The sequence below is a fragment of the Taudactylus pleione genome, unplaced genomic scaffold (genome assembly GCF_031769625.1).
Source record: "Taudactylus pleione unplaced genomic scaffold, aTauple2 ptg000039l, whole genome shotgun sequence".
NCBI classification, from domain to species: domain Eukaryota; kingdom Metazoa; phylum Chordata; class Amphibia; order Anura; family Myobatrachidae; genus Taudactylus; species Taudactylus pleione.
In genome coordinates, this window is record NW_028284441.1 from 7,782,961 (window position 1) to 7,809,033 (window position 26,073).

Consider the following 26,073-nt stretch of genomic DNA (forward strand, 5'->3'; position numbering starts at 1 on the left):
TTGCTTATTATGACATCTGGAGGTAGAGGAAGTGTACTGCATATACTGTGTATACGTATATGTATGTGTGTATATGTGCATATATATATATATATTATACAAGACTTATTACATATCTACTTTAAGAAAATGGGATATAATACCGTAGCTCTTACCAGGAAACATTCTATTGAGCAGGAGCTTTTTTCCTATGGGCTGATCAATACTCGTCATTTTTAGTTGCTGTGTAACCTTATTGCCATTTATCATGCTCTCTTCAGGTGATCTTTAAGCAAGCTGTCTCATCTATAAAGTATAATGGCTTCAGCGATTATTCAGGCTGTTTTATTTTTGCCGAATTATTGGGAAAAATGCAACTTTGACAGATTTAAGAGAGATCAGAGAGATTTCTGGCAATTAGTAGAGTGCAAAGTAGCACAGTATTTTCTATGTGACAAGACTAAAATTCATCTAATGGGGCATACACACTAGACGATTATCATCAACTATATGAACAATAAATATATATCATTACCGTTCATATCGTCCAGTGTGTATGCACTGAACGACCAACGATGCGCGCTCCCGCGGGTTTTTAACAATATACCCAGGCGGCTGAACATGCACCTCATTCTGGGGATATCGTTAACAATACCATACTGCCGAATGCAACATGACCCCGCCCCCCCGGCGTCGTTCATTGTTGCCAACATTGGTGTGTATACACTTACTAATGTCGACATCCCCGCCAGGTCCCGCCGCAGACGATGCCATTGCATACAGTTTGTATGGCGCATTAGTAACCCTAGCACTTTTGTTAATCCATTTCTTTGAAATACAGTACCGGGGTATCTTCCAGAATAAGCTGTATGCCAGTTTATACTGAACAGTAGTTAAACATCAAGTGTATTTAATGAAGCAAATGGCTGCTTGCTTACTGTATATAAGTTGGGTGTATTTCAGGAGTATACATTGCGAGTTAAAAACATTGTGTGCTGGGCTGCCGACAGGGTGGGGCGGTGTTGGACAGCCGGGCTCCTCCAGCAAGCTCCGACCCAGATAATTAGTACCCGCTCCCCCCACCACGGCGCCTCTGCCGATGGGCCGACATATCGGGTGGCTGGTACACTTTTGGGAACACAGGTTCTCAAACTCATCCCAGTGGGGTCACAAGAGGGGTGCGGGGGGTGCACTCCCCTTGTGACGAGAGAAGTGAGGACATTTCCTAAATATAACACTATACATCACTCATTGAAATAGCCCTCACTCACCATCACTCACCCACAGAAATACCCTTTCCAAAATCTGACAGAAAAGCATTTTTATTTCTTACATTAAATTGTCCTACCTCTCAATGGCATCCAATTCTATGCCCATCAGCTGTATATATCCAAATATATAGACCTATAAATATATTATAAAGAAGGTAAATGAGGTCTGACATCAGAATAGATAATTGACATGTGATAATAATTGTCGATCACTGTGTCTATTTATTATAGACTTCATTATATTTATTTTCTATAAGATATTTTGAGGTTGATATAAATATCCTTTATATTATTAACATTACTATTGCAATCATAATATATTTTCTATTTATTTTTTTCTGCCTCGTCTCATCCTTCCATATGTCTATACGTGCACCTCTATAGTTCTACAAGTCACCCTCTATGGAGTAAATTTACGAAAGTGAGAATTTTTAGAAGTGAGTTTTAGAAGAGATGTTGCCCATAGCAAGCAATCATATTCTACTTAACATTTAACTAGCACCTTCTAGAATATAATAGCTAGAATCTGATTGGTTGCTATGGGCAACATCACTTCTAAAATTCACATCTAAAAACTCATTTTAGTAAATTTACCCCTATATGTCTGTACATGCCCCTCCATAAGTTTGTATTTTCCATAGTCCTCCTGATGTTCTCCACCTTGTCTGTATTTTCCTCATCTGAATGTTCTTTACTAAGTTCCCTCTCTCCTCTCCCCAGTATGTTCCTCATTAAGCTCCATACCTTCCATACCTGTGCTCTGGGCTCTTCACCACACACTCCCCATCTGCACTTATAATAAAGTACCCTCCCTTGTCTACATATTTCCTTGAAGAACCAGCCTCTCCATATGTATGATCTTTACTGAGCTAAAATACCTTCCTCCATGTCCTTTACTGTAGCGGGGATGAAGTTATGTGTCACTCACAATCCCAAGCTGCATGTTCTCTTTGCTCCTCAACCCCCATCTTTAGTTAACATAATGAGTCCCCCTTTATGTTCCTCATTGTGCTCCCTTTCACCACCAATGTTTTATATGTTTTATACTTAGAAAATAGAGGCCTCAGGGCCTGATTCAGAGCCACTCGTAAGCGGCAGCTCGTTCGCTCCGAGCGATGTTTGCCCAACTGCGCATGCGTACGGATCGTTATACGCATGCGCGAACCAGTCAGTGTGGCCGAAATTCATGTGCTCGCAAAATAGCGAATGCCTGTTAATTTGAGTGACAGAATGAGGCGTATGTGGGTGGTAACAGGGGAAGGTGCTTGAAAACGGGGAGTGGAGAACAGAACGCAGGCGTGCTTAAAGGTCAAAACGGGCGTTTTATGGGTGTGCATAATTAATACAGCAGCGTCATTGACCACGTCACTTGGTTTTTTTTAACTCAGAACTGCTCGCAAAATAGTGGTTGAAAAAACCAACCACAAGAATAGCGAGCAGTTCATACGCTGGTCGATGTACTCGATTAATCTAATAAATAGCGGACATGACGTATGGTGCGAGCGGCCAGGGGGCGTATTTTTCAAATTTACGTTCGCATGTTTTGTTCGCTCGTTCAGACTTAGAGGCGTGAACAGACCGCAAAGTGCGAACGGTTCATTTGAATAGCCACCCCTTTTTAGAAAACGAACGACCGCAAATAGCGAGCGGCTCTGAATGAGGGCCTCAGTCTTCTCTATGCTCTTTCCTCAGTCCCAGCTCCTCTGTCACCCTGCTCTATTGCATCATCAGGTGCTCGACTCTGTGTGGGAGCCGGGAACAGCTGCAGTGTGCCTGATACGGTGAAGGACACTGGATAGGACCTTGGCTAGGCTTTGCACATTTTTCAGGAAGAAAATCCATCGGGGATGGCAATTCGCTAACCACCCTTCTACAATAGGAGCATGTAGGACTCTGAAGCAGAATCGTGCCCCAACCCCCTTTCCAGCCACGGATCATGTTGACCAGTTCTGAACCTGACCCAAGCCCCCACTGGCACCCTCACCAGGTCAGCGCCCAGGGCACATGCCCCATGTTCTGCCACTGCCCATGACCGAGTTACACCTTGACATTCTGCATTATCAGGTGGCACCATATATACCTACTTTATCTCACCCCAAGGGAGAGTAGCATCATCATACCCTCTGTGCAATCGTAAGTCACTATAATCTAGTGTAACTAGTTATCATTGATTAATTATTATATATTGCCAGTTATTTATATAGCGCACACATATTGCTCAGAGGTTTACCGAGCATATTTAGCCATTCACATCAGTCCCTGCTCAAAGCCAATTAAGCTACCAGTATATTTTTGGAGTGTGGGAGGAAGCCAGAGTACTCAGAGGAAACCTATGCAAGCACTGGTGAGAATATACAAACTCGAATCAAACTCAAGACTTCAGTGCTGTGAGGCTGTAATGCTAAACATTACACCGTCTGTAATGGTTGTGACTCATGAAGTTTACTTATTTAGAACATTTACATTTTTTGTGTGTCAATCATTGGCTGCTCTCCTCTGACCACACCTCTCCTATGCACAATATTTCTTCTGGTCTAGCACTGCAGTTTCGGCAATAATAAGAACACTGAGTTGAACACGGAGTCCGATGCTGATTGAGATTACCACTTGGTAAGTGCAGAACTGCAGCCTACTTCATAGGAAACAAAACGATCTGCTGCAATGTCTTTTATATTGGAAACATAAGTAGACAATATGACTGTTTGTCATTAACGTACTGTACTTCTAAAAACTTGTTTAATCTAACGTACTGTACTACTAAAAACTTGTTTCATTTAGATAAGAGTTATGTGCGAGCCATAAACTGTTTTATCTTTATTGATAAATATAAATAGACTCCGACTATTAGGAATCAAGGATGTTTAAATTTAAAAATAACCTGACTGCTAATGCATACTGTAGCTGGTTGTCTCTTCTCCTCTATTTGTTCAGTTAATTATAGTAGTTTATACAATACTGCAATTAATAATGTAGTCACCAGGTACTGTTTTTGCAGTTTGCACAGCTATAAAGTCATGTTTACTGATTTGTTTTTATACATGGATATTATTTTTTAGTAAAGCTCCGACATAGAGATTTACAGAAATGTTTCAGCTTTCAATAATTTAGTGGTATTAGCAAAGTGTCAAGATATATACAGATAGATGTACTAGGTGACGTATACATAATTTACATTTATCCCTCTACATCTTTCTAAAGCTGGGTACACTCCTTACAATGGTGCGTCCAGCGATGCGATGTAACAATACATGCGTCACTGTATACACTACATGATCCGCTGTACGACGTTATGATGTATCATTACATGCTACATGTAATAACACTGTGTCGGCCCTGGAATTGTCCCATCTGTTGTGCAGTACAGCAGATGGGACGATTCAATTAACATCGGCCAAGAACGACGGATTGGGCATACTTACTCTGGGCCTGATTCAGAGCCGGACGTTATTTGCACTCGCTCGTTCAGAAAAAAGGGGTGGCTATTCAAATGAACCGTTCGCTCTTTGTGGTCTGTTCACGCCTCTAGGTCTGAACGAGCGAACAAAACTTGCGGTCGTTTTTTTGGGAAACTATGCCCCCTGGCCGCTCGCATCCTACGTCATGTCCGCTATTTATTAGATTAATCGAGTACATCAACCAGCGTATGAACTGCTCGCTATTCTTGTGGTTGGTTTTTCCTACCGCATTCTTGCGAGCAGTTCTGACTATAAAATAACCCAGTGACGTGGTCAATGACGCTGCTGTATTAATTATGCACACCCATAAAACGCCCGTTTTGACCTTTAAGCACGCCTGCGTTCGGATCTCCACTCCCCGTTTTCAAGCACCTTCCCCTGTTACCACCCACATACGCCTCCTCCTGTCACTCAAAATAGCAGGCATTCGCTATTTAGCGAACAAACGATTTTCGGCCGCACTGACTGGTTCGCGCATGCGTATTACGATCCGTACGCATGCGCAGTTGTGCAAACATCGCTCGGAACGAACCAGCGGCCGCTTACGAGCGGCTCTGAATCAGGCCCTCTGTTCGATGTGTACGATATATCGTTCCAATCCACGTTGAAACAATCGATTTGTATTGTGTGTACCCAGCTTTTCTTTCTGTTTGAAAGCTTGCATACATTTACTGTTATGGATTGGAAAGCAGCTGTTTGAATAAAAGATTTGTTAGTTACTTTGCAGTAACTTGAAGAACTTTTTTCCATTATGTTTTTATTAAGTATAATTACTAAAGGTCAATTTTAAATGTTGTTGATCAATTTAAAATCAATAATAATCGATCAACATCGATGTTGAGTTTCTGGGGATAAATCCACATTTACTAAGACAGTTTTTCATTTGTTTTAAGTATTAGTAAATGTTTAATTTAGGCTCAGAAACACAACATCGATGTTGATTGATTTTCATTGATTATAAATCGATTAAATTAACCTTTAGTAAATATATCCCTGGTTTCAGAATATAATACTCTGCGCTGCCCTGAACAATACGTATATGCATTAACAATTGACATTTTTTATGCTGTTGATCTCTACGGGGTATATTTACTAATGTGAGAGTTTTTAGAAGTGGAGATGTTGCCCATAGCAACCAATCAGATTCTACTTAACATTTAACTAGCACCTTCTAGAAGATAAAAGTTAGAATAGGATTGGTTGCTGTGGGCAACACCTCCACTTCTATAAACTCTCACTTAAGTAAATATACCCCTTACTGTACACTCAACGTACCACACTTTGGACCCGATTCAGACCCGCTCGCTAGGATGTGTTCGCTCGTAGCTGGCCGATTGTCATAATCTGCTCATGATTATACATCACAGTGCGCGAACCATTGCGAGAGATCGGGAAGCATTCGCTTGTTGCACATAGACTGCCTAGCAGAGTGAGTGACAGGAGATGCCGTTTGTGGGTGGTGACAGGGGCTGGCTGCTAGAATGGGGGAGTGGACATGCAAACGCAGGCGTGCCTGAGCGTATCAACGCCGTTTCAGAGGCATGCATATTAACAAGCAGCATCATAGTACACGTCACCTTGTTGTATTTCATTCTGAAGTGATCGCAGCGCTTGCGGCAGGGTATAATCAACCTCAAGCACTGCGATTGCATCAGATGGTTACCAATGGTTGCATACACTTCCTGGAGATGACGTGCGCAAGTGGGCGTCTTAAGACAGGCTGGTGGGTGTCTACATACACAGAGCGATAGCATGCCAAGACATAGTGGGCGTGCTTATGCCTTGCAATGCGATCGCCTGCCGTGCCGCCACTTGGCCGAATTTGTATACACTGGGTGCGAGCGAACGCATCTAGTGAGCGGGTTTGAATGAGCTCCTCTGTTCCACCTTTAGTTGTTTGATGTCTTATACCAGTGGTTCCCAACCTTTTTTGAATCATGGAGCCCTAGAGTATCAGCATTTTTTTTTTTTTCATGACAAAAAGTTACAAAATTCAGCAAAACATATAAAATAAAGTAAATTGTGCTTAACCTGTCATCCTTGAGGTCAGTTATGTTGTGATGGACAAGGTTTATCTACATGTTTTATTATTGACAGCCACCAGCACTGGTTTTGCCTCTCACAATGACCATAAATAACTTGATTTGGTCCTGGACCACCAACCCGTGGCACTACTACAAGTGCCCTGTGGCACCCCAGCATGCCACGGCACGCAGTTTGCCATTGTTATAGTGTGACAAAACATTTTTGAATTGAAGTCTTAAAATGTATAACATGTAAGAGTTTGCTATCAAAATGTAACAGGATATTAATTACTCAATCTTCATACTTGTGGTATAAACGTATTTACATGTTGAGTCAGAGCCGTAACTAGAATTTTTGGTGCCCTGGGCTAGAAAGAGCATTAGTGACCCTCCCCACCCATTTTAATAAGGGATATAAGATGCACGTGGGGAAGGGGCATGACAAATCTGAATTGACCCAAACGGTGATGAAGGGGTATTGATCCCGTTGCATCATTGTTATCCCAGTGTCACTGCTAAATATAGTGTGAAGCCAATGGCTGCATTGATGACGACAGTATATATTTATATCTCACTAGCTCTAGATATAGGCGATTCAGAGGCAGAAGTTCATCCCAGCCGCCTGGAGGCAAGTTAGTTTGGCGCCCCCCCCCCCCACCGCAAAAAAAGAAAACAAATATGGTGTGTGTATATATATATATATATATATCCGCGCAATCACACTTAAATAGAAAATATCAATACGATTCTATGGGGTCTAGAGGTGTATGATAATTTACATATCAGGTATAATTGTATATGAGCAATTTGTGCCTGATTTGGAGCTGCTACGCCCCAGGGGTCCTGCAGTATCAATACCCAGGGATAGTTCTCCTAAAGTTGGTCCATAGGTACAAACAAATATACGAAAACACACAGACAGAACCTCACAAAGGAGCTAGTACGACTCTAAATTACCACAACTCTCCACAATAAATTGATGCAAGTGTGATCCCACATAGAATCCTGTGATAACTGAATACAATAGCAGCTACTAACACATAAGATGCTGAGCCTTATCTAATATAATCTCAACAGGTCAAAATTCATCAAAAAGAAAGAGCGCTAACCATAAATATTAACACAGTTTAATAATATCAACAAATAGCACTACATAAAAAAGTCATAATAATTAAAATCTAAATATGTCAGCTGATCACAATAAATACAACAGACAAAAATATTTACAAGCACAATTTGACACAATGAAAAGCGATAAAAAAAGAACCATGTAATTCTAAACATATGTGCAGTAACTACACATGTAATTACACTTAATCCACTGGTAGTTGAGTCTCCCTTCCAGAGCAATTGTGATTAAACACGGAACATAGTTAAAAATACTATGTATTTGTGGATTTAAACAACAGCCTCAGGCACCTGACGTCATGAAAATTCCCTTGTTCCTAAAGGTTAATTGCATACATACAATAATGTTCCACAGATGGCAATTGAAAGCTCTTAAACACAATGGACCTGATTCAGACCTGCTCGCTAGGATGCGATCGCTCGTAGCTGGCCGATATTTGCATTCTGGGCATGCGTATGCATCACAATGTGATTGTGCAAACCACTGCGACAGATCGGGAAGCGCTCGCTCGCCCAGCATAGACAACCCAGTTGAATGAGTAACAGAAGAGGCCTTTTGTGGATGGTAAGAGGGGCAGGCCACTAGAAACGGGGGAGTGGAGGTGCGAACGCAGGCGTGCCCTGAGGACAGATAACAAGGTGCAATAATGTTAGATTTTGTGAAGGCACCTGACATAGTAATGCTGGCTACACACTAGCAGTATTATTGGTCGATCAATTGATTGGCCAATATATCTTGTGTGCGTTTGCCACTGTGTACCAGCGATATGTCTGTATCTGCAGATATATTGGGGCATCGTGCTGTGTGTATCTTTGAATCCATCTAAAAACATTTTTTCTATTCACTTGTATGCAGATAACATTATCTTGTGTGGAGACAGGTTAAGCCTCTCTGACCTCAATAACATACAGCAATCTGATTCCTCTCAGCTTGCGCAATGGATAACTTTAAACAACCCAATTTCCAATCAGGTTTTATTGAAATACTTTCAAGCCTGGATCTTAGAGTTTACAGAAAGGTTTACAGAAAATAATGAATGGGACGGGTACAAAAAGAGGAGGGGAAGAAGTTGAACACAATTTTAAATTTAGGGAAAAATTTGTCAATGTAACATGTTACTATAGACCAGTTCACAAACCATCCATACAGGGCACGACATATCAGTTATTTAGTGTATAAACCGAGAGTTGGTCATTCAGGCTAAATGGTCGTGATTCATGGGATGGCAAAGACCAAAACGACCTGTTTTGCTCACTATTAAGAGTATCATATTGCATGAAACAAAGGCTAACCTTGCAAAGTGTCCATCACTTGAGATACAGATTACATTTTCAGCCACGCCATAAGAATTTGGTTGGAGGTTCCTGGCGCCAAGGCAAACAGCTCATTTAGCTGGCCAAACCTTCAAATACTTTTAAGACAAATGATCTATCCAGATTTCCTACCCCTGAAGCACACAGAACTTATCACCACCTTGGATGCACTCCCAGTAGAAAGCTAATGTTTCCTAAATTCAATAAACAACCTTGTCACTCACTCTACAATTGTCTGCCAGCTACCACAAGGCTGGAACGATCTAAGAGTCTGTTAAATCTCCTCTAGCCTACTAAATGGCGACACAACTGTTACAATATCATATTATGACCATGGGGCCTATGTATCAATCTGTTTTATTTACATAAAATTATGCAGAAACATCAATAGTTATGTACAGTACTAAAAGCACAATTTTGGAGATTTGACAGAAATCTCCGGCAAAGTGCTAATTAGCACTTCAGATCGCAGTCCCCATTATTATCAATGGGGACTACGATCTGACCCCTATGTACTAAACTCCAAAAAGCGAAGCTTTTCGGAGTCTAGCCCCAGTAGTTTATACCATCTTCAGATGAAATAAACTACTGTAAGCCTATGGAGGCTCCAGGTGCAGGAAATGGGATCTTTCGATCTCCCTCTCGCAGCCCCGAAGCTGGCGCTGTGCGCATGTGCAGTGCCAGCTTCCCCCGGAGAAGTCTTTCACCTCTATGAAAGACTCCTCCAATTTGCCCGGGATATTACTTGCACCAGCTGTCCCTGTGAGTTCCCCTTTGTACTTAGCAGGAATATTTTCATTAAAAATTAAAATATCCCAGCGAAATGGGTAGATAATAGTCGTGGCTAGTCCGCAATTGTTAGTACATAGACCCCCATGATTGTGTTGTGTTGTGTTGTGTTGTATTGAATAATTGGATTTTTCTAACAAAAATAACTGGTGATGTAACTTGCAAAGTATTTCTTTGTAGCAAAAATGTTCTAAATGCAAAAAAAAAATGTATAACTGGTAGTGTGGGCAGGGCCGTAGAGAGCCAGCTCGGGCCCAGGAGAAGGGGGTGTGGCCTAAGCGCAGGAGGCATGACAACGCCCCCTTCGGGAGAATAAAAAAAGAAAAACTTTTTGCAGCATCGGGGAGGTCAAATCAAGGGGGGCGTGATCTGTGTGATCGCTACAGGCAGAGGGTCTCCCAATGTAGCCCGGCACACGCTGCTGATAGGTTGGAGGGAGGGGGGGGGCAGCGTTGGACCCAATCCCCTGCCGGGCCCCTCCAGCAAGCCTGGGCCTGAGTAATTAGTAACCGCTCCCCACCCTTCTCGGCACCCGAGTGTGGGCTATGTATTTCTGAGAAATAGGTGTGCAATATGTTTACCTTGGGTATCTATGTTGAATCAGGGTTGTAACTAGGGTGGTGTAGCTGGTGCCATCGCACAGAGTGCAGGATTCCTGGGGGCGGAAATGGACACTTCTGCAATATCCATTTGCCAGGCACCCGCTGAAATGTTTTTATTAGCGGTGCACCTGGCTCCTTCTCTGCACTCTCCAGAGCTCCACCCTCTAGCTCCCGCACAGTGTGTAGGGATAGACGTTTTGATAGCATGATGTCTCTCCCACTATGTCGATCAAGGAGCCATTGGGTGGCTGGAGCAGCACGGCGGCTTCAGCTTGTGAGGTGTCTGAGTCTGGGTCAATTACAGACAGTGAAGCTGATTGAGCTCACAGATTGACGGCCAGGTGAGTGCTGTCACTGCGACTCACTCTATGGAAGGGGGCATTACTGTGTGGCATAATGTGTAAGGGGCATTACTGTGTGGCATGTGTCAGGAACATTACTGCGTGGCGTAATGTGTAAGGAATATTATTGTGTAGCATAATGTGTAATGGGCACTACTGTGTGGCATAATGTGTAATGGGCACTACTGTGTGGCATGTGTAAGAGACATTACTGTGTGGCATTATGTGTAAGGAGCACTACTGTGTGGCATAATGTATAAGGGCATCACTGTGTGGCATAATATGTTTAAGGGATGTGTCATGTAATGTGAATAAGGGGCTCTACTGTGTAATGTAATATGAATAAGGGGCCCCTTTTTTGTCTCAATTTAAAATATGGGGAGCCAATGCTCTTTCTGGCACAGGGCACCAAAATGTCTAGTTACACCTCTGTCTGTCCTTGCTCCATACAACACTTATGTGATTGCAGATTTACAGTGTGGGTGTTCCTGTGGAATGATTTTCACATAAGCCAAATTGAAATACTGTAAACTGTATGATTGTAGCTTTGTAGAATTTGTTGAATTGGAATTTAACACATTTGTTTTCCATGATATTTCTAAGTTTAGGAAGGATTCTAGCAGTTGTCCATGCTTTGGAAAAATGACGATTTGACCACATTACATCATTAAGTCACCCCCGGGAACCCTAAACCTAACCCTCCTTCCCCCGTGGCTATCCGCGCTCGGCCCCCAGCGTCCCTTCGATCAGGATGCCGGGAGTCAGATGCTCTCCATGGAGGCACAACCTCTGACAGGAGTCTCCTACACATATGCGGCTCCCCCCCGCATCTTTCTCTCCATCAGTGCAAGCTAAAGGCCGTGCCCCTAAGTGTGGGAGTAGCCAGAGACCCCATCCAAACTATATCAACACTGCTGTGTACATATACGAGGATGGCTCCAAACGTCAGTGTCCTGACCATGAATAACAGGGAAATTTAAGTTCAAATGACATTTATTTTTAAGCATTTTTCAGCATAGTCTCTATTTATTTCAATACACTTCTCCCATCAATGCTCCTACTTCATGATTCCGTTGAGGAAAATATCTGGTGATTGGTCCTCACACCAGTCCTGTATTGCAGTCATGTCATCGTCATCAGACGCAAAAGTCTTCCCACGAATGTGTTCCTTGAGCTTGAGTGTGGATATTGGTAGTCGCCATCTTCTTCAATTGCTGATATTTAATGACTGCTCAAATTTCAGTATTCTCCATTTTTCAACTTTTAGTATTCAATATCTGCAAAAATAAAATAATTGTGCTGTAATTCTCCAGTGTTAGACCTATTAAGACCTCTAGTACATACTAACAGAAAATCAATACGAGGCGACATCTACTACCACGTCAGGACAAAGCCTTACGGATCCACCCTCGAGTATATGTGTGTGTGTGTGTGTGTGTGTGTGTGTATGTATATAATATATATATATATATATATATATATATTAGGGATGTGCAGGCTCGGATTTACTAGAATAGCTGCTATATATGTCTAAGATTCCTGTCATATGTGTTCTGAAATCCCCAGGAGGTCTGTTTGGGAAAAACAGATTACAAATGTCGGCTTTAGAGAAAAGCCGGAATTGGTCCTGGGGGTGTGGATGTGCGGAGATGGAGGGCTCCATCCACAGGCCACTCCAGGTTTTGGGCCTTTCAGCTTGGTAACAGGCTCATTAGGGCTTGCAGCTGGCTAAGTGGCTAATATAAGCTGGTTTTGTTTGTGGCTGAGTGTCTCACTTTCCTTGTAAGTACTGTGCACGTGTTTTGTTGATGGAGAGGGAATCTGCTGTGCAGCTAGGACTTATGTTTGTTTTGTTTATGTTTATATTCATTTGGCACAATAAAGACTGGCGCCGACCAGTTTGTACAAGAACCCCAGACTTGTATCCTGTTTCTACGGCTGCTGTGTGTGTAAAGAGGGAGTCCATCTACCCCAGGAGAGGGACCCCTATCCCGACTGTGTCACAAAATATATATACACATATATATATATATATATATATATATATATATATAATCCTGCGCCACAACAATGCATAATCCTAAAACTCCTGGACAATCCTTGTAATCTGTACCTGCTGTTAAACCTGTGTTATCCTGCTACCTATTTCTACCTGGTTAATAAACCACCCTCTGGGTAAGTCATCTGCTGTGTGGATTAATTTACCAGTGACGTCCCACCACTGGCTGACACCCGGGGCGGTGAGTATAGTGGTGTGCGGTAAAAAGTGGGCGTGACCATGAGGCCCGAACTCCCCATTTTAGTCTCTGCTGGGGGGCCGAAAGTGCGGACTGCCCCCTGGAACCAGTCAATTTGCAGTGCTGGCTCCCTCACTGTGTCAGGAACCGAGTACTGCACATAACGCTACAGTGCAGCATCCGGCTCCTGTTACTGAGGCACTTTGGTGTCACCCCTTGGCTGGTGACACCCGGGAGTGGTCCGCACCCCCCTTGTGACACCACTGTAATTTACCATTAGCACACCCCTACCACCGGAGTGTCTGACAATAGTTTATAAGCTCAGGCTGCTAACTTGCCCAGACTACCAGCATTTTTATGATTGACCATACCAAGAAAACAGCTGCAGCAACATGGAATAAGAGATTGAGTGATTACAGAAAATCAGTTATTCATACGGGTGAAAATGTACAGCGCAGAGGCCAGTATGAGCTTCGCCAAGTTAGCGAATTCAGAAAATATGAGATATGGTAAGAACTTACCCTTGTTATCTCTATTTCTACGAAGTCCATAGGGTTCCACAGGTTACCTTGGGGTATAGGTGATGACGTCAGTCTTCAGGCACCACAGAGTTAAAGTTTTCAGCCTCCCAGGATGCATCTGGGTCCCTCTCCTATACCCCGCCCCCGGGCCAAGGCATCTCAGTTACGTCACAAGCCATAGGCCGGAGGAGGAGAAGAAAGAGAGAGAGAAGAAAAAAATCTGGACACTCACAAGAATCACATTCTCACCATAGGGAGACGGAAAAAACGGTGACCAGAATAAAGCCCATCTGCAGTACAGGTGCGACAGGGCGGGAGTCCTGTGGAACCCTATGGACTTCGTAGAAATAGAGATAACAAGGGTAAGTTCTTACCATATCTCATATTTTCTACTTCAGGGTCCATAGGGTATCCACAGGATACCTTGGGGATGTCCCAAAGCAGTATCCTTTAAGGGTGGGGACGCTCCTGTGCTGAGAGGAGAATCCGCCGCCCGAAGGAAGCATCCTGAGAGGCAAAGATGTCAAAAGCGTAATACCTCACAAAGGTATTGACAGAAGACTACGTAGCAGCCTTGCAGATCTGAACTGCAGAGGCACCACGTCTAGCTGCAAACGAAGGACCCACAGACCTAGTGGAATGAGCCCTCACCAAGGAGGGAACTGGAAGACCTTCATGAAGATAAGCTTCTGAAATTGCCATACGAATCCAGCCTGCCAAAGTCTACTTTGAAGCAGGCCAACCCTTTTTACGGAAGCCATAGAGGACAAACAAGGCGTCCGACTTCCTAAAAGAAGAAGTGCGATCAACATAAATTCTCAATGCCCGCACAACATCCCAAGTGGCGTCACCCACTGAAAGTCCAGGTGAATTGAAAGCCGGCACAACAATTTCTTCATTGATGTGAAAACTGGATACCACTTCGGGAAGGAATCCCGGACGAGTGCGAAGCACCGCCCTATTCCTATGAAAATTCAGAAAAGGGGGTCTACAAGAGAGAACCCCTAAATCCGACATCCGTTTGGCCGAGGCAATGGCCAGAAGGAATATGGTTTCAGCTGTAAGCCATTTAAAGTCCACTGAGTCCAGTGGTTCAAACGGCGGTCCCTAGAGAACTCTCAGGACCACAGCCCAATTCCAAGGCGCCACCGGTGGAACAAAAGGTGGCTGAATGCGAAGAACACCTCGCATAAAGGTGTGCACATCAGAGAGCGCAGCAATCCTACGATGAAACCAGACTGACAGGGCAGACACCTGCACTTTCAGAGAAGCCAGGCGAAGCCCATGATCCAGTCCAGCCTGTAGGAAAGCCAACACCCTAGACAGGCGGAACTCCCTAAGGGAATAACCTCTAGGTCTACATCACCGGAAGAAAGTATGCCACACACGATGGTAGATTCTTGCCGAGGAAGGTTTACAAGCTCTTAGTATGGTTTGCACCACGGAGCTAGAAAAACCCTCTGGACCTTAGCATGACCGTTTCAACAGCCACACCGAGTCAGGTCCGGGTGAAGACAAGGACCCTATGACAGCAGATTCGGTTGTAATGGTAACCTCAGAGGAACGTCTACTGACAGACTCTGGAGGTCGGAGAACCAGTGCCGTCTGGGCCACTCGGAAGCTATCAACAGTAGCGTACCTCCTTCTTGATTTGAATTTCCGTAATACCCGCGGAAGAAGGGAAAACGGAGGGAAAAGGTAGGCAAACTGGAACATCTACTAGACGGACAGGGCATACACCAGAGACGCCTTTTCGTCTCATGTTCGAGACCCGTACACCGGCAACTTGTTGTTGTGCCGGGACGCCATGAGGTCTATCTCTGGAAGACCCCACTTGTCCACCAGACTCCGAAAGACGTCCTGGTATAAAGACCACTCTCCCGGTTCCTCCTTGCTGGTTTAAATAGGCCACCGTGGTGGCGTTGTCCGACGGGACCTGCACAGGGTGACCCTGGAGAACCGGCTGTGCCCGCTGGAGAGCTCTTGACACCGCATGGAGCTCCAGAATGTTTATTGGAAGCTCCGCTACCGCCCGAGTCCACCTGCCCTGAAACAAGTGTGGACCCGTGACAGCTCCCCAGCACCGGAGACTGGCGTCCGTTGTTAACAGGACCCAGTTCGCCACCCAGAACGGGCGTCTGCAAACACCAGGTTAGAGACAGGCGAACATCCGGAGTGAGCCCCATCGTCTGGGACTTGAGACACTGAGGCAATCCATTCCATCTGGACCGGATCAATAGCAGCAGAGGTTTGGAGTGAAATTGGGCGTACTCCACCATGTCGAATACCGACACCATTGAGCCCAATAATCTCTTTGCCAAGTGTGTCGACACTCGACGACACTGCAGACAACTGCGCACCCTCAACTACAAAGCAAGGATCTTTTCCTCCATCACAAAGATCCACTGCTGCCTGGAGTCCAATAAGGCCCCGAGGTGCAGGATCCTCTGAGACGGGGTGAGAGTGGACCTCTGCCAGTTTGTCAACCAGCCGTGACGTTGCAGTACCGCAATCGTCAGATCCAGATGGTGTAAAAGAAACTCTGGAGACCCCGCTATCAACAGGAGGTCGTCCAGATAAGGCAACAGTCGGACTCCCTGCGTCCGCAGGAGAGCCGCCATGACCGCCATGACCTTGGTGAATACCCGTGGAGCAGTCACCAGGCCAAAAGGCAGTGCCCGGAACTGGAAATGTTCGTTGCAGATTGCCAATCTGAGGAACTGCTGATGGCGCAAAAAAATAGGGACATGCAGGTAAGCGTCCTGGATGTCCAATGACACCATGTAGTCCCCAGAATAATGGACCGCAGGGTCTCCATCCGAAACAGAGACACCCTCAAGGACTTGCTGAGGGCCTTTAGGTTTAGTATTGAACGGTAAGACCCATTGGGTTTCTGCACCAAAAATAGAATGGAATAGAAACCCAGGCCCCTCTGGGAAATTGGAACATGCACTGCGACCAGCACCGGGCGAACTGAAGCAGGCGCCCCCCACTTTGGGGTCCCCCAAAAGGAGGCCTGGACCGTCAGGCCGCAGGTTTGTTATCTGACCTAGGAGCCGGACATCTGGTACTCCAGACCTGATTCTTGGGCTTGGACAATTTCTTGGCCCCAGCCTGCCGTGGACAGGACTGTACTTTAGGCCTACCTTGGGCCCTGTGAGGCCAAAAGGACGACCCACCAGCACTAGAAAGAATCGTAGCAGACAGAAGACATGCAGATTTTGCTGCTGCCAACGTAACTACAATTTTGTCCAGATCTGGACCAAATAGTACCTGTCCAGACCTTCTAATCCCTTTTTGGAATCCGCGTCCGCTTTCCAAGAACGCAACCATAAGGTGCAACGAGCAGCCACGGCTGCAGAGGAGATCCTAGAGGTGAGCATACAAATAGCTAAGGCCGCTTCATTAATGTAAGTGGCCGAGTCTCGGAGATTGCCCACCAACTCGGTCTGTTCAGCCGAACAGTCAGAGTCCAAAGACGCCTCCAAATTATCCGCCCAGCGCTCCATAGCTCTGGCTACCCAACACACGGCCAGAGCCGGTCTGGATGCTTCCCTGCAAGGGAATAAACGGCTTTGAGGCAGATCTCCACCTTGCGGTCAGTGACATCCTTCAAGGATGACATCGAAGGCATAGGCAATGTGGCACTTTTGACTAGGCGTGTGACATGTGAATCCACTTGCGTAGGGGATTCCCGCTTAGAAAAATAATTGACCGCAAACGGATAAGCCACGGCTAAGCGTCTCTGGGGCTGAACCGTTTACCTGGATTTTTCCACGCCTCCTCTAAATGATCCACTAATTGATCAGAAAGAGGGAACACCGTAGCCTCACCCTTAATATCCTTAAAAAGGCATATATGAATGTGGCCACCAAAGGATCAATATCCTCAATAACTAAAGCCGAGCGGACCGCTCGAATAAGACCAGGGATATACACCTTGGACTTAGCGTCCGGCTCTTTGGTACGGAGAGGTTCTTGGTCAGATAGATCCAGAATCTCCCCATTATCTGACGTCTCATCGTCATCCCCATAAGGAGCAGATAAAGACGCCACCGGCCGTTATGAGGCCGCAACACAGACTCCCCCTGTAAAACATCGGACAAATGCTGAACCGATGTAGTTAAGAGTATTAACCCACGCAGGCTCCGGAGAAACCTGGGAAGGGACAGGGAGACTGTGGGGTACCATCAATTGTCTCGGGAACTCCCGCATGGGTGACGACACCACTGACTGCTGGGACAAACCCGTCTGGGTAAACGCAGGTGGCGGAGCTAGCTGGCCCACAAGGGTTGTAAGCGCCTTAGCGAAACAAGCCCAGGGAGGTTCCTGTACCGGGACCGTGACCATAATCGGCCGTGACAGTGCCAGGCACTGGGGGCATAACCCCTCCGCGTTACCCTCTCCCTCCGCTATTGGTACCTTACATTTAGTACACATGAGCTGGAGAGGAAAATCAGTCTCAGACATGATGGTAAGTATGTGACACTCACACCTATACGTATTGGTATAGTGTGAATAACACCCTGCACACCGCAAGGGCTTTGAGCAGAGCAAGATCAGGGACAGTAATAAAGCTGACAGTAGAAAGTGAAAGTACAGACAGCAGGCTAGCAGTTCAGTCACATACAATGCAGAAGAAACAAATCCCTGCACTATTAGCGGTGATTCTCAACTACTCAGACCCTCAGGCTGGTAGGACTCAGCGCTGCATACACTGACCTGTGACAAACAGAGGAGAGGTATGCTGGGGGACCCAGACCGCAATGCCACCGCTCACAGGCTTCCAGCAGTGTTCACCATGCTTTAAAGATGGCCACCGAGGAGCAGAAGATGAAGGAGGCCGGCCTGGGGAGGACAGCTGACACACTGTGGCCAATCAGGCAGAGCAGAGAGGCTGTGTGCAGCAGGGGAGGCGCCGGCTGTGAGACAGGGAAAGCGCGCTCCCCTGGCATGCATTTAACCCCTGGGACGCAGCAGCGCATGCCGCTCAGCAGCGGCCCGCTGTCCCAGGGGGTAGTGGAAGCGCAGGTTGGTCGCCTGGCTCCACGCTGCAGCCAGTCCCCAGGGAGCCCCCTGCCTGGGGACTCAGGACCATGTGACCAGCAGGGACCCACCGCGGGACCCCGCTGCTTACCTGCATCCCCTTGGATCCGGCCATGGTCCAAAACATCTGGGGATACCGCTAGCCGTGACCCCAGATGTCTACCAGCATCCCCGGATCAGTACCGGCGTTCTGGTACCGGCGGGGTGTAGGGGAGACGGCATGGACGTCAGTACTGACTGTCCATGCTGTACTCCCAGATGTGCAGCCAGCGCTGCCTTTAAAAGAAACTTCAGGGGCTCTTCATAGCCCCCCTCTGCACAGTGCCTCCGACTCCGGCCAGGCACCGACGAAACTGAGATGCCTTGGCCCGGGGGCGGGGTATAGGAGAGGGACCCAGATGCATCCTGGGAGGCTGAAAACTTTAACTCTGTGGTGCCTGAAGACTGACGTCATCACCTATACCCCAAGGTATCCTGTGGATACCCTATGGACCCTGAAGTAGAAAATTACATTATGCCACCTTAAAGTTTGCCATGGGAATGCAATTAAAGCAGGAGAAGCTGTAGTCCTGCAGCTAGGTAAAATCCACCACTAGTCACAAGTGACTATGAAAGTAGTGTCTCCAAGCAAACTTGTGGCAACTGTAACAAACATAAAGAACCTGCTTTGGCTTTCCTGTGTCTCCCACTACATGGGTTTTTGTATTGCATATCAAAATAACAGTATAGATTTGACTCGGCACACCTGTGGCAGAGATGTTCTTGGTCTGAGGCTGCCGGACTCGCTAACTTGTATTACTCCCATCATGAAGTATTATGGTATATCAGAAAACATGTTTTCAGTAATGGGTTCTATTTATTATTCTGATAGGGTCACCGAGTATTCAGCTAACTCCAAAAACTGAAGTGTGTCTGCATTGGTTCTTGGAGCTTCCTGTGGGAAGGAACACTGGGTTGCCAAGTGGGATCTCATCAGATCCTCCCACCGCTTCAGCACTGAGTGTCCTGCTGCCGTGTCCATGAACTCGGCTAACACATGCACAATGGGCAGGATCAGCAGGTGTAAGTAACACTGCTACATCAGTAGCAATGTTAGGGATCATGTAGACAGGTGAAGTCGGATCAGCTGTCCTTGCACTGGAGCAATACTGAATTGCCCTGATATTTAAGTATCCGTCGCTGCAACTATAGGCCCCCTATAATGAATAGATCTCCAGACTAATGGGCAGACAGAACGGAACCATCTCCTGAACGGAATCTCTGATTGTGTCCATTATTTATCATAGACAGGATTTGCTTACAATAACCAGTCTGCTCACATCTACCATCACTACACCGTGACCATTCTATTACATACATGGCAAATATCCAAGATCATTTTCCTGTACCTCAGATGTGCCAAGTATAGATTCCGTACTTTCACTTTAGACTCAAATCAATTAAAAAAAAAAAAATCAGTTCTACGAAAGACAATATTCTGAACTTTAGCCAATGAAGTTGTGAACTCAGTTATAGTGTGTATACATTTCCCTTACACAATGATGCTTCCAGAAGTTTTCCATTTATTCTGTAACCAGCCAGAAATAATCCTCACTATCTTATCCCCCTCCTGGTTTGGTCAATGAAAACCATATGAAAGGCGTTCTTGCTTGTACTTGAGTGTGACTCCTGGATTGGATATATATATTTGGCTTTGCTTGTTTTCTGATATCTGCTTAACTGTTGCCCACCCTGACCTTTAGCTCTAGATTATTCTTTGAAAGCATATTTTGTTCATTGCTGTCTGCTTGTTTTATGGACATTTGTCCTTTTCTTGACTTTGCATTTAGATGTTATTTTCACTAGTTTTGGTACTTTGTTGTTCTCTCAGGGGCCCGTATTCATTTGCCGGCGAAAAGTCCCGGACTTTACGCATGATGGAGATTTCGCAGTCATCGCTAGTTTTGACTCCGGAAAAGTATTGCGCTAGTCACCACTTTTCGCCCTATTCAATGTCAAAGGACGCAGAAACTCGAATCGGCGAAACGTCCTGTCAGATTTGGGGAAATCAGCCTGACACCCCTCAAAAGATGCACTGACGTGGGGGATCACTATGGATACCCCCGAATAGCCCTGCTGAAGGTATTTGGGGTGCTTAAATGCTCTCAATTGGTGCAATTTAGCATCTTTGGACAAGTGGTGAAAAATAGCAGTTAGCAGGGATTTTTTTAGCAAAAATAAGTAGTCCCAGCAAATTTGGGGAACATGAAATTGGGTACAAGCATGGTTAAAAATCGCTAAAGTGCGTTTTTAAAAAACGCACCTTTAGCAAGCACCTGCAATCAAAAAAGCAACTTGGGGGACCCCTTACAGTCGATTTCTAGTTTTTTTCGCCCCCAAAACGAAAGTACTTTTTTGGGGCGTTCTAAAGTATTTTCCAAACTTTTTTTGTTTTGTTTGCCAGTTGCTGGCTTTTGAACTGTTTCCCCAGTAACTCATTGCTACATCATAGATCTTCCTTTGCAGCACATATGGGTGCGTGGTCAAATTTACCGTAATTCTCTGCAATGTGCAGAACTGAATCACCTCCAAAGGGTCCATTATCACATTAACACATAGCTTTCTTGCTTGTCTACAAAATAGTACTAGGTTTGGCATCTAAACTTGGCTGCACAATAAATAGACATAGCAATGTGAAATATGAGTTTGTTTTTCAAGCATGATGGGGCAGATAAGGCTGTAAATTGGATGGATCTGGGATATCCTCTAATTTTTCTTGATTTCCAATCAGCGATATTGTCAGGTTTACTATATTTATTTATAACTAGCTGGTATACGCGGCGTTGCCTGGGTTGAAGACTGGACCCTGAAGTACACCTGCAGCCTTTATTTGTTTACATTGTCCTCACCTATAACTCCATTCCATTGATCCTGAAAAGGACCCCACTCTTTGCTAACATGCATGCAAACAGTGGCATAACTGCCGTGGGTGCAAGGGGTGTGGCTGCTATAGTGCCTGAGCTGTCTCTGTGGCCTGCTGCTCCTCCTGCACCCAGTCATGCAAGGTGGGCCGGACCAGTCAGGGCCATTGAGGGGGGCCCAGCTGGTGCACTGGCAGTCAGTCATGAAGAGACAGCACCTCTGGTCGCAAGGTAATTGGAGATCGCAAACTGGCTCCAGATTCAACTTGTGTTGGCGCTGTTTGTCCATGTCTGCCACTGCCTTGCCCCAAATCCACACCTGTTGCTGCTGATGGTACACAGAGGAAGGCGAGAGGCTGCTGGAGGGACATGGGGAGGTGAGTTGCTGGGGGGGCATAATGTGTAAGGGGAACTACTATTGTGTGGAATAATGTGTTATATGGGGAACTAATACTATGTGGCATAAACTGTAAAGGGCATTACTATGTGGTATATGGTATAAGGGGAATTACTGTGCGGCATACTGTATAAGGGACATTACTACTGCATGGCATAATGTTTATAAGGAGTACTATTGTGTGGCATAATCTGAATGGGGTCTGTGTGGCATAACATGAATGGGCTCTTTGTTTTGTTTTTTACCTCTGGGCCGGGGCCTTTTAAGGTCTTGCTATGTATCCCACAAAGTAGTAGTTATGCCTTTGCATGAACACACAATTGCTCTGGATTTAATATTAACTTGCATGAGTCATCAAGTTTCCTCAGACTGAGGTTAAAAGGACACTTTTGTAGCTTTCTCACAGGTTTTTGGCAGACTGACAATTTCCACTGGAGCCAGCACTGGAACCTGTGTAATTTCAGAGTGTCACCATTTTTAGTGATTGTGTGACAGTGTGTGGCCCTGACACATTTCAAACCTAGGCAATAACCCAATCCTGGTCAAACTACACCACCCTGCCAAATTTGGTGGATCAAGGGCCAAAACTCTGGCTGTGCATAAAAGATGGACAGAAGGACATGCTTTCTCACTTAATATATAGATGTAAATTTATTAGACGAGTAGGCGTGCTGAATGGTACTGCTCCAATGTTCAGCAAGCAGTGTTGCTTGGGATTTGCTTATATGCAAAATGGATCTGGAAACTGTTTAATATTGGTAACTATGCACTAACAATTATTGGAGCCTCTGATGGCCTGCGGTTTCTCTTTGAAGTTTGAACACAGTATTACTGCAGAGTTCCGATACATCAATGTAATAAATTATGTTTGCATTGGGTTTTCTTGTCTGCTTCCTGCCACTTACTCTATTTTTGATTTAATGTTAGCAGAAATTCAGTAATACATATGATTTGACATATTCTACATATACAGTAGCATCAGAGTGTTACATGACTGATACACAGCATAGTTATAATAGCCATGACATTGGTCAATATGATTAATGGTAACTAGAGATTTTAGGGAGACATTTATATAATGAATACAGTTCTGTTTGTAAACAGCATAAATGTAACACTGTGTACTTGGCAATGATGGAGGGAATAATCTTCCGCATACAATCACCAGGACACACCGTTTCTTCTCTGCCTGCCCATCATATATGCCTTCCAGTGCCTCATTTCTCTTCCCACTTACTGCGCTAAGGAAATGTGGAATGAGCGCGTCTCCGGCTTTGACAGTTTTTCAAATTGATACTTGTTTGTTTACTTGGATCCCGTTCCACATGTGTATTCTGGAATGCTGGATCCAAACACCCCATAACTTTTTACTTCTCATCACAATGCCCATTGTTATTGCTGTCTATTTTCCCATTGTACATCCTGAATTCATTTGAACAATGGTTATGGCAAGAAGAAATGTTACAATGTATCATTGTACAGTCCATCTATAAACAATTGTTTGAATTGTCTATTTATTAAACAAAAATTTTTGAAGGATTATCATGTCGCTCTTTCTCCTCTGCGAGTAATATAGAATTCCCATAAATATAGGCTTTTGCAAACCAATGCCTTAAGAAAAGAAACTATTAAATAATATGTCACTTATTACATTAAAGGCTAAAAGGCAGGCCTACCATTCTTTATGTTCAAAAGTTACATGATGCATATGAGGTCAAATCAGGACTAGAAAAGTTTAAAGACTAAGGGCCTTATTCAATTAGCGGCGAAAAGCCGTTTTCGACAGGTTTTTTTCGCCGACGTCATTTTCGCCATTCTGCAATTATCCCCGTATTCAATTCCATTGACTTTTCGCAGGTGCGAAAAGTCAAAGAGAAAAATCAGCAAAAAGTTTTCACCTATGAATAGGTGTCGATAACTAGTGCAGAATTGGGGTATTAGGCTGCAACGTTGCGGGAACCCCCCAGTACCCCCCAGTCCCCCAAAGCTTAACAGTGTCACAAAAATTCTAAAAAAAAAACACTGGACACCCCAAAAAAGTAAGTTCGTTTTGGGGGCGAAAAAATAAAAAGTTGGGGGACAAACTTTAAAACTAGCGAACTAGACTCAGGGGGGGTCCCCAAGTATGCCCCAGGTGTTTTTTTGATCGTGGGTCGTTGCGGCAGGTGGATTTTTAAAAGTTCACTTTAGCCACTTAAAAATATGCTAGTACCCATTTTCAGGTACCCCAAATTTGATGGGTCTACTTATTTTGTAAGAAAAACTTGCTAAATGCTATTCTTCACCACTTTTTAAGATGCAAATGAAAGCTATTGAGACCGTTTAAACACCCCAAATACCTTTAGCAGGGCTATTCGTGGGTACCTATATTGAACCCCCATGTCAGACCATCTTTTGGGGGGTGTCAGGCTGATTTCCCCCAAAATTACAGGACTTTTTGCTGAGTTCCTATTCGCCGTATCCTGTTTTCGCCGATTTGGAATTGAACACAGGGATACGAGCGCGATACTTTTCCACGCTGAAAACCTTCGATGTCGGCAAAAAGTCCAGCAACGGACTTTCGCCGGCAATTGAATATGGCCCTAAAAGTGAGATGTACAAAGTCTGGGAGAGAGATAAAATGGATGAAGATAATGTACCAACCAATTAGCTCCTAACTGGCTTTGTTTGAAAAATGACAGGAGCTGATTGGTTGGTACTTTGTCTCCATCCACTTTCTCTTTTCAAGGCTTTGTACATCTGACCATAAGGCAGTGGCTCCCAAACTTTCTTGAATCGCGGTGCCATAGAGTATCAGCATTTTTTTTCACTGCACCCCTAGGACAAAAGTTTATTATTGAGAAATTCAGCAAAAAATATTGAATTAAGTGAATTGTGTTTAACCTGTCCTCTTGGGTGCAGTAGGTATTAAATCCCGACAGCAGAAGCCCGGCAGGGTTGAAGATCCCGAATGTCAAAATGTAGGTATTAACTAACCCTATTCTACCCCCTCACCCTCCCTTAGGGATGCCTAACCCTACCCTCCCCCCCCCAAGTGCCTAAACCTACCCCCCCCCCATCCCCGCAGCTTAACCCTAAGTCTCCTGGGGGGGTGCCTAACCCTAACCTCCCCCCTGGGGGTGCCTAACCCTAACCCCCCCCCTTCCCCTAGCCTAACCCTAACCTTCCATGGGTGCTTAACCCTAAATCCCCCCCCGGGAGCCCCCTAACCTAACCCTCCACGCCCGGTGCCCGGCTTACCTTCAATCGGCAAGCCAGGTGTCGGGCTCCCGGCGTAGGTCTAATGACAGGCGTCGGGAGTAGAAAGTCGGGAAGCCAGCAGTCGGGATTTAGACCGTTGGCTTCCTGACTACATCCCGTCCTCTTTAGGGTCAGTTGTATGGTGGTGGACAGGGTTGAGCTTCTGTTTGTCCACATATTTTATAATTTGCAGCTAACAGCAGTGGTTTTGCCTATGACATGGATCATAAATAATTTGATTTGCTTCTGGACCACCAACCAAAGTCACCCCTGCAAGTGTCCCCCAGCACCCAGTTTGGGAGTGTAGCATTGGGCAAAGCAGCATTGGGACCCTACTGGTAGCCTTGGCGGGTGGATACCCCGGTAAAGGAAGAATAGAACCCTGTATCTATAATAATAAAAAGAGTACCCCACATAGATCTTAATAATTAATAGTGCCCTCCATAGTTTATAATATATAATAATGACCTTCTAGACATAATTGCGACTGATAGTGGCCCCTTAGATGAACCAATATATATGAATAATTTGCCAGCGGTTTTATTTGAAATATTATTGTCACACTACTCTTTTCTGTATTTTAGTGGTATTTATTACTTACCCACAATTTCCTTCTAGTCTTTATCCCGTTACCCACTGGAAGGAAACAATACCATGTCTATGAATAACGTTGCTTTGCAGATAGGCAGAGGGTTCTGATAAAGTATTATTAATTGGTGTTTTGAATCTAAATTGTATTTTAAAGTACCATTTCTGTTTACAATGAATTCTATACAGTAAGTGCCAAATCTAAAACTGAGCAAACGTACATTGTAAGCAACCTTAGGTAT

At 44.8% G+C, this 26,073-nt stretch overlaps 1 protein-coding gene across 1 annotated transcript in view; it reads left to right on the top strand.

Annotated features, from left to right (window-relative positions):
* Positions 1-3,789: 3,789 nt before the first annotated feature.
* The window catches only part of IL13RA2 (interleukin 13 receptor subunit alpha 2), an 81,806-nt gene continuing 59,522 nt past the window's right edge, over positions 3,790-26,073 (top strand). Inside the window, exon 1 of the mRNA XM_088452621.1 lies at positions 3,790-3,860. Coding sequence (XP_088308747.1) covers positions 3,838-3,860 — 23 coding nt within the window. The 5' untranslated portion in view covers positions 3,790-3,837. The remainder of the gene's footprint in view (positions 3,861-26,073) is intronic.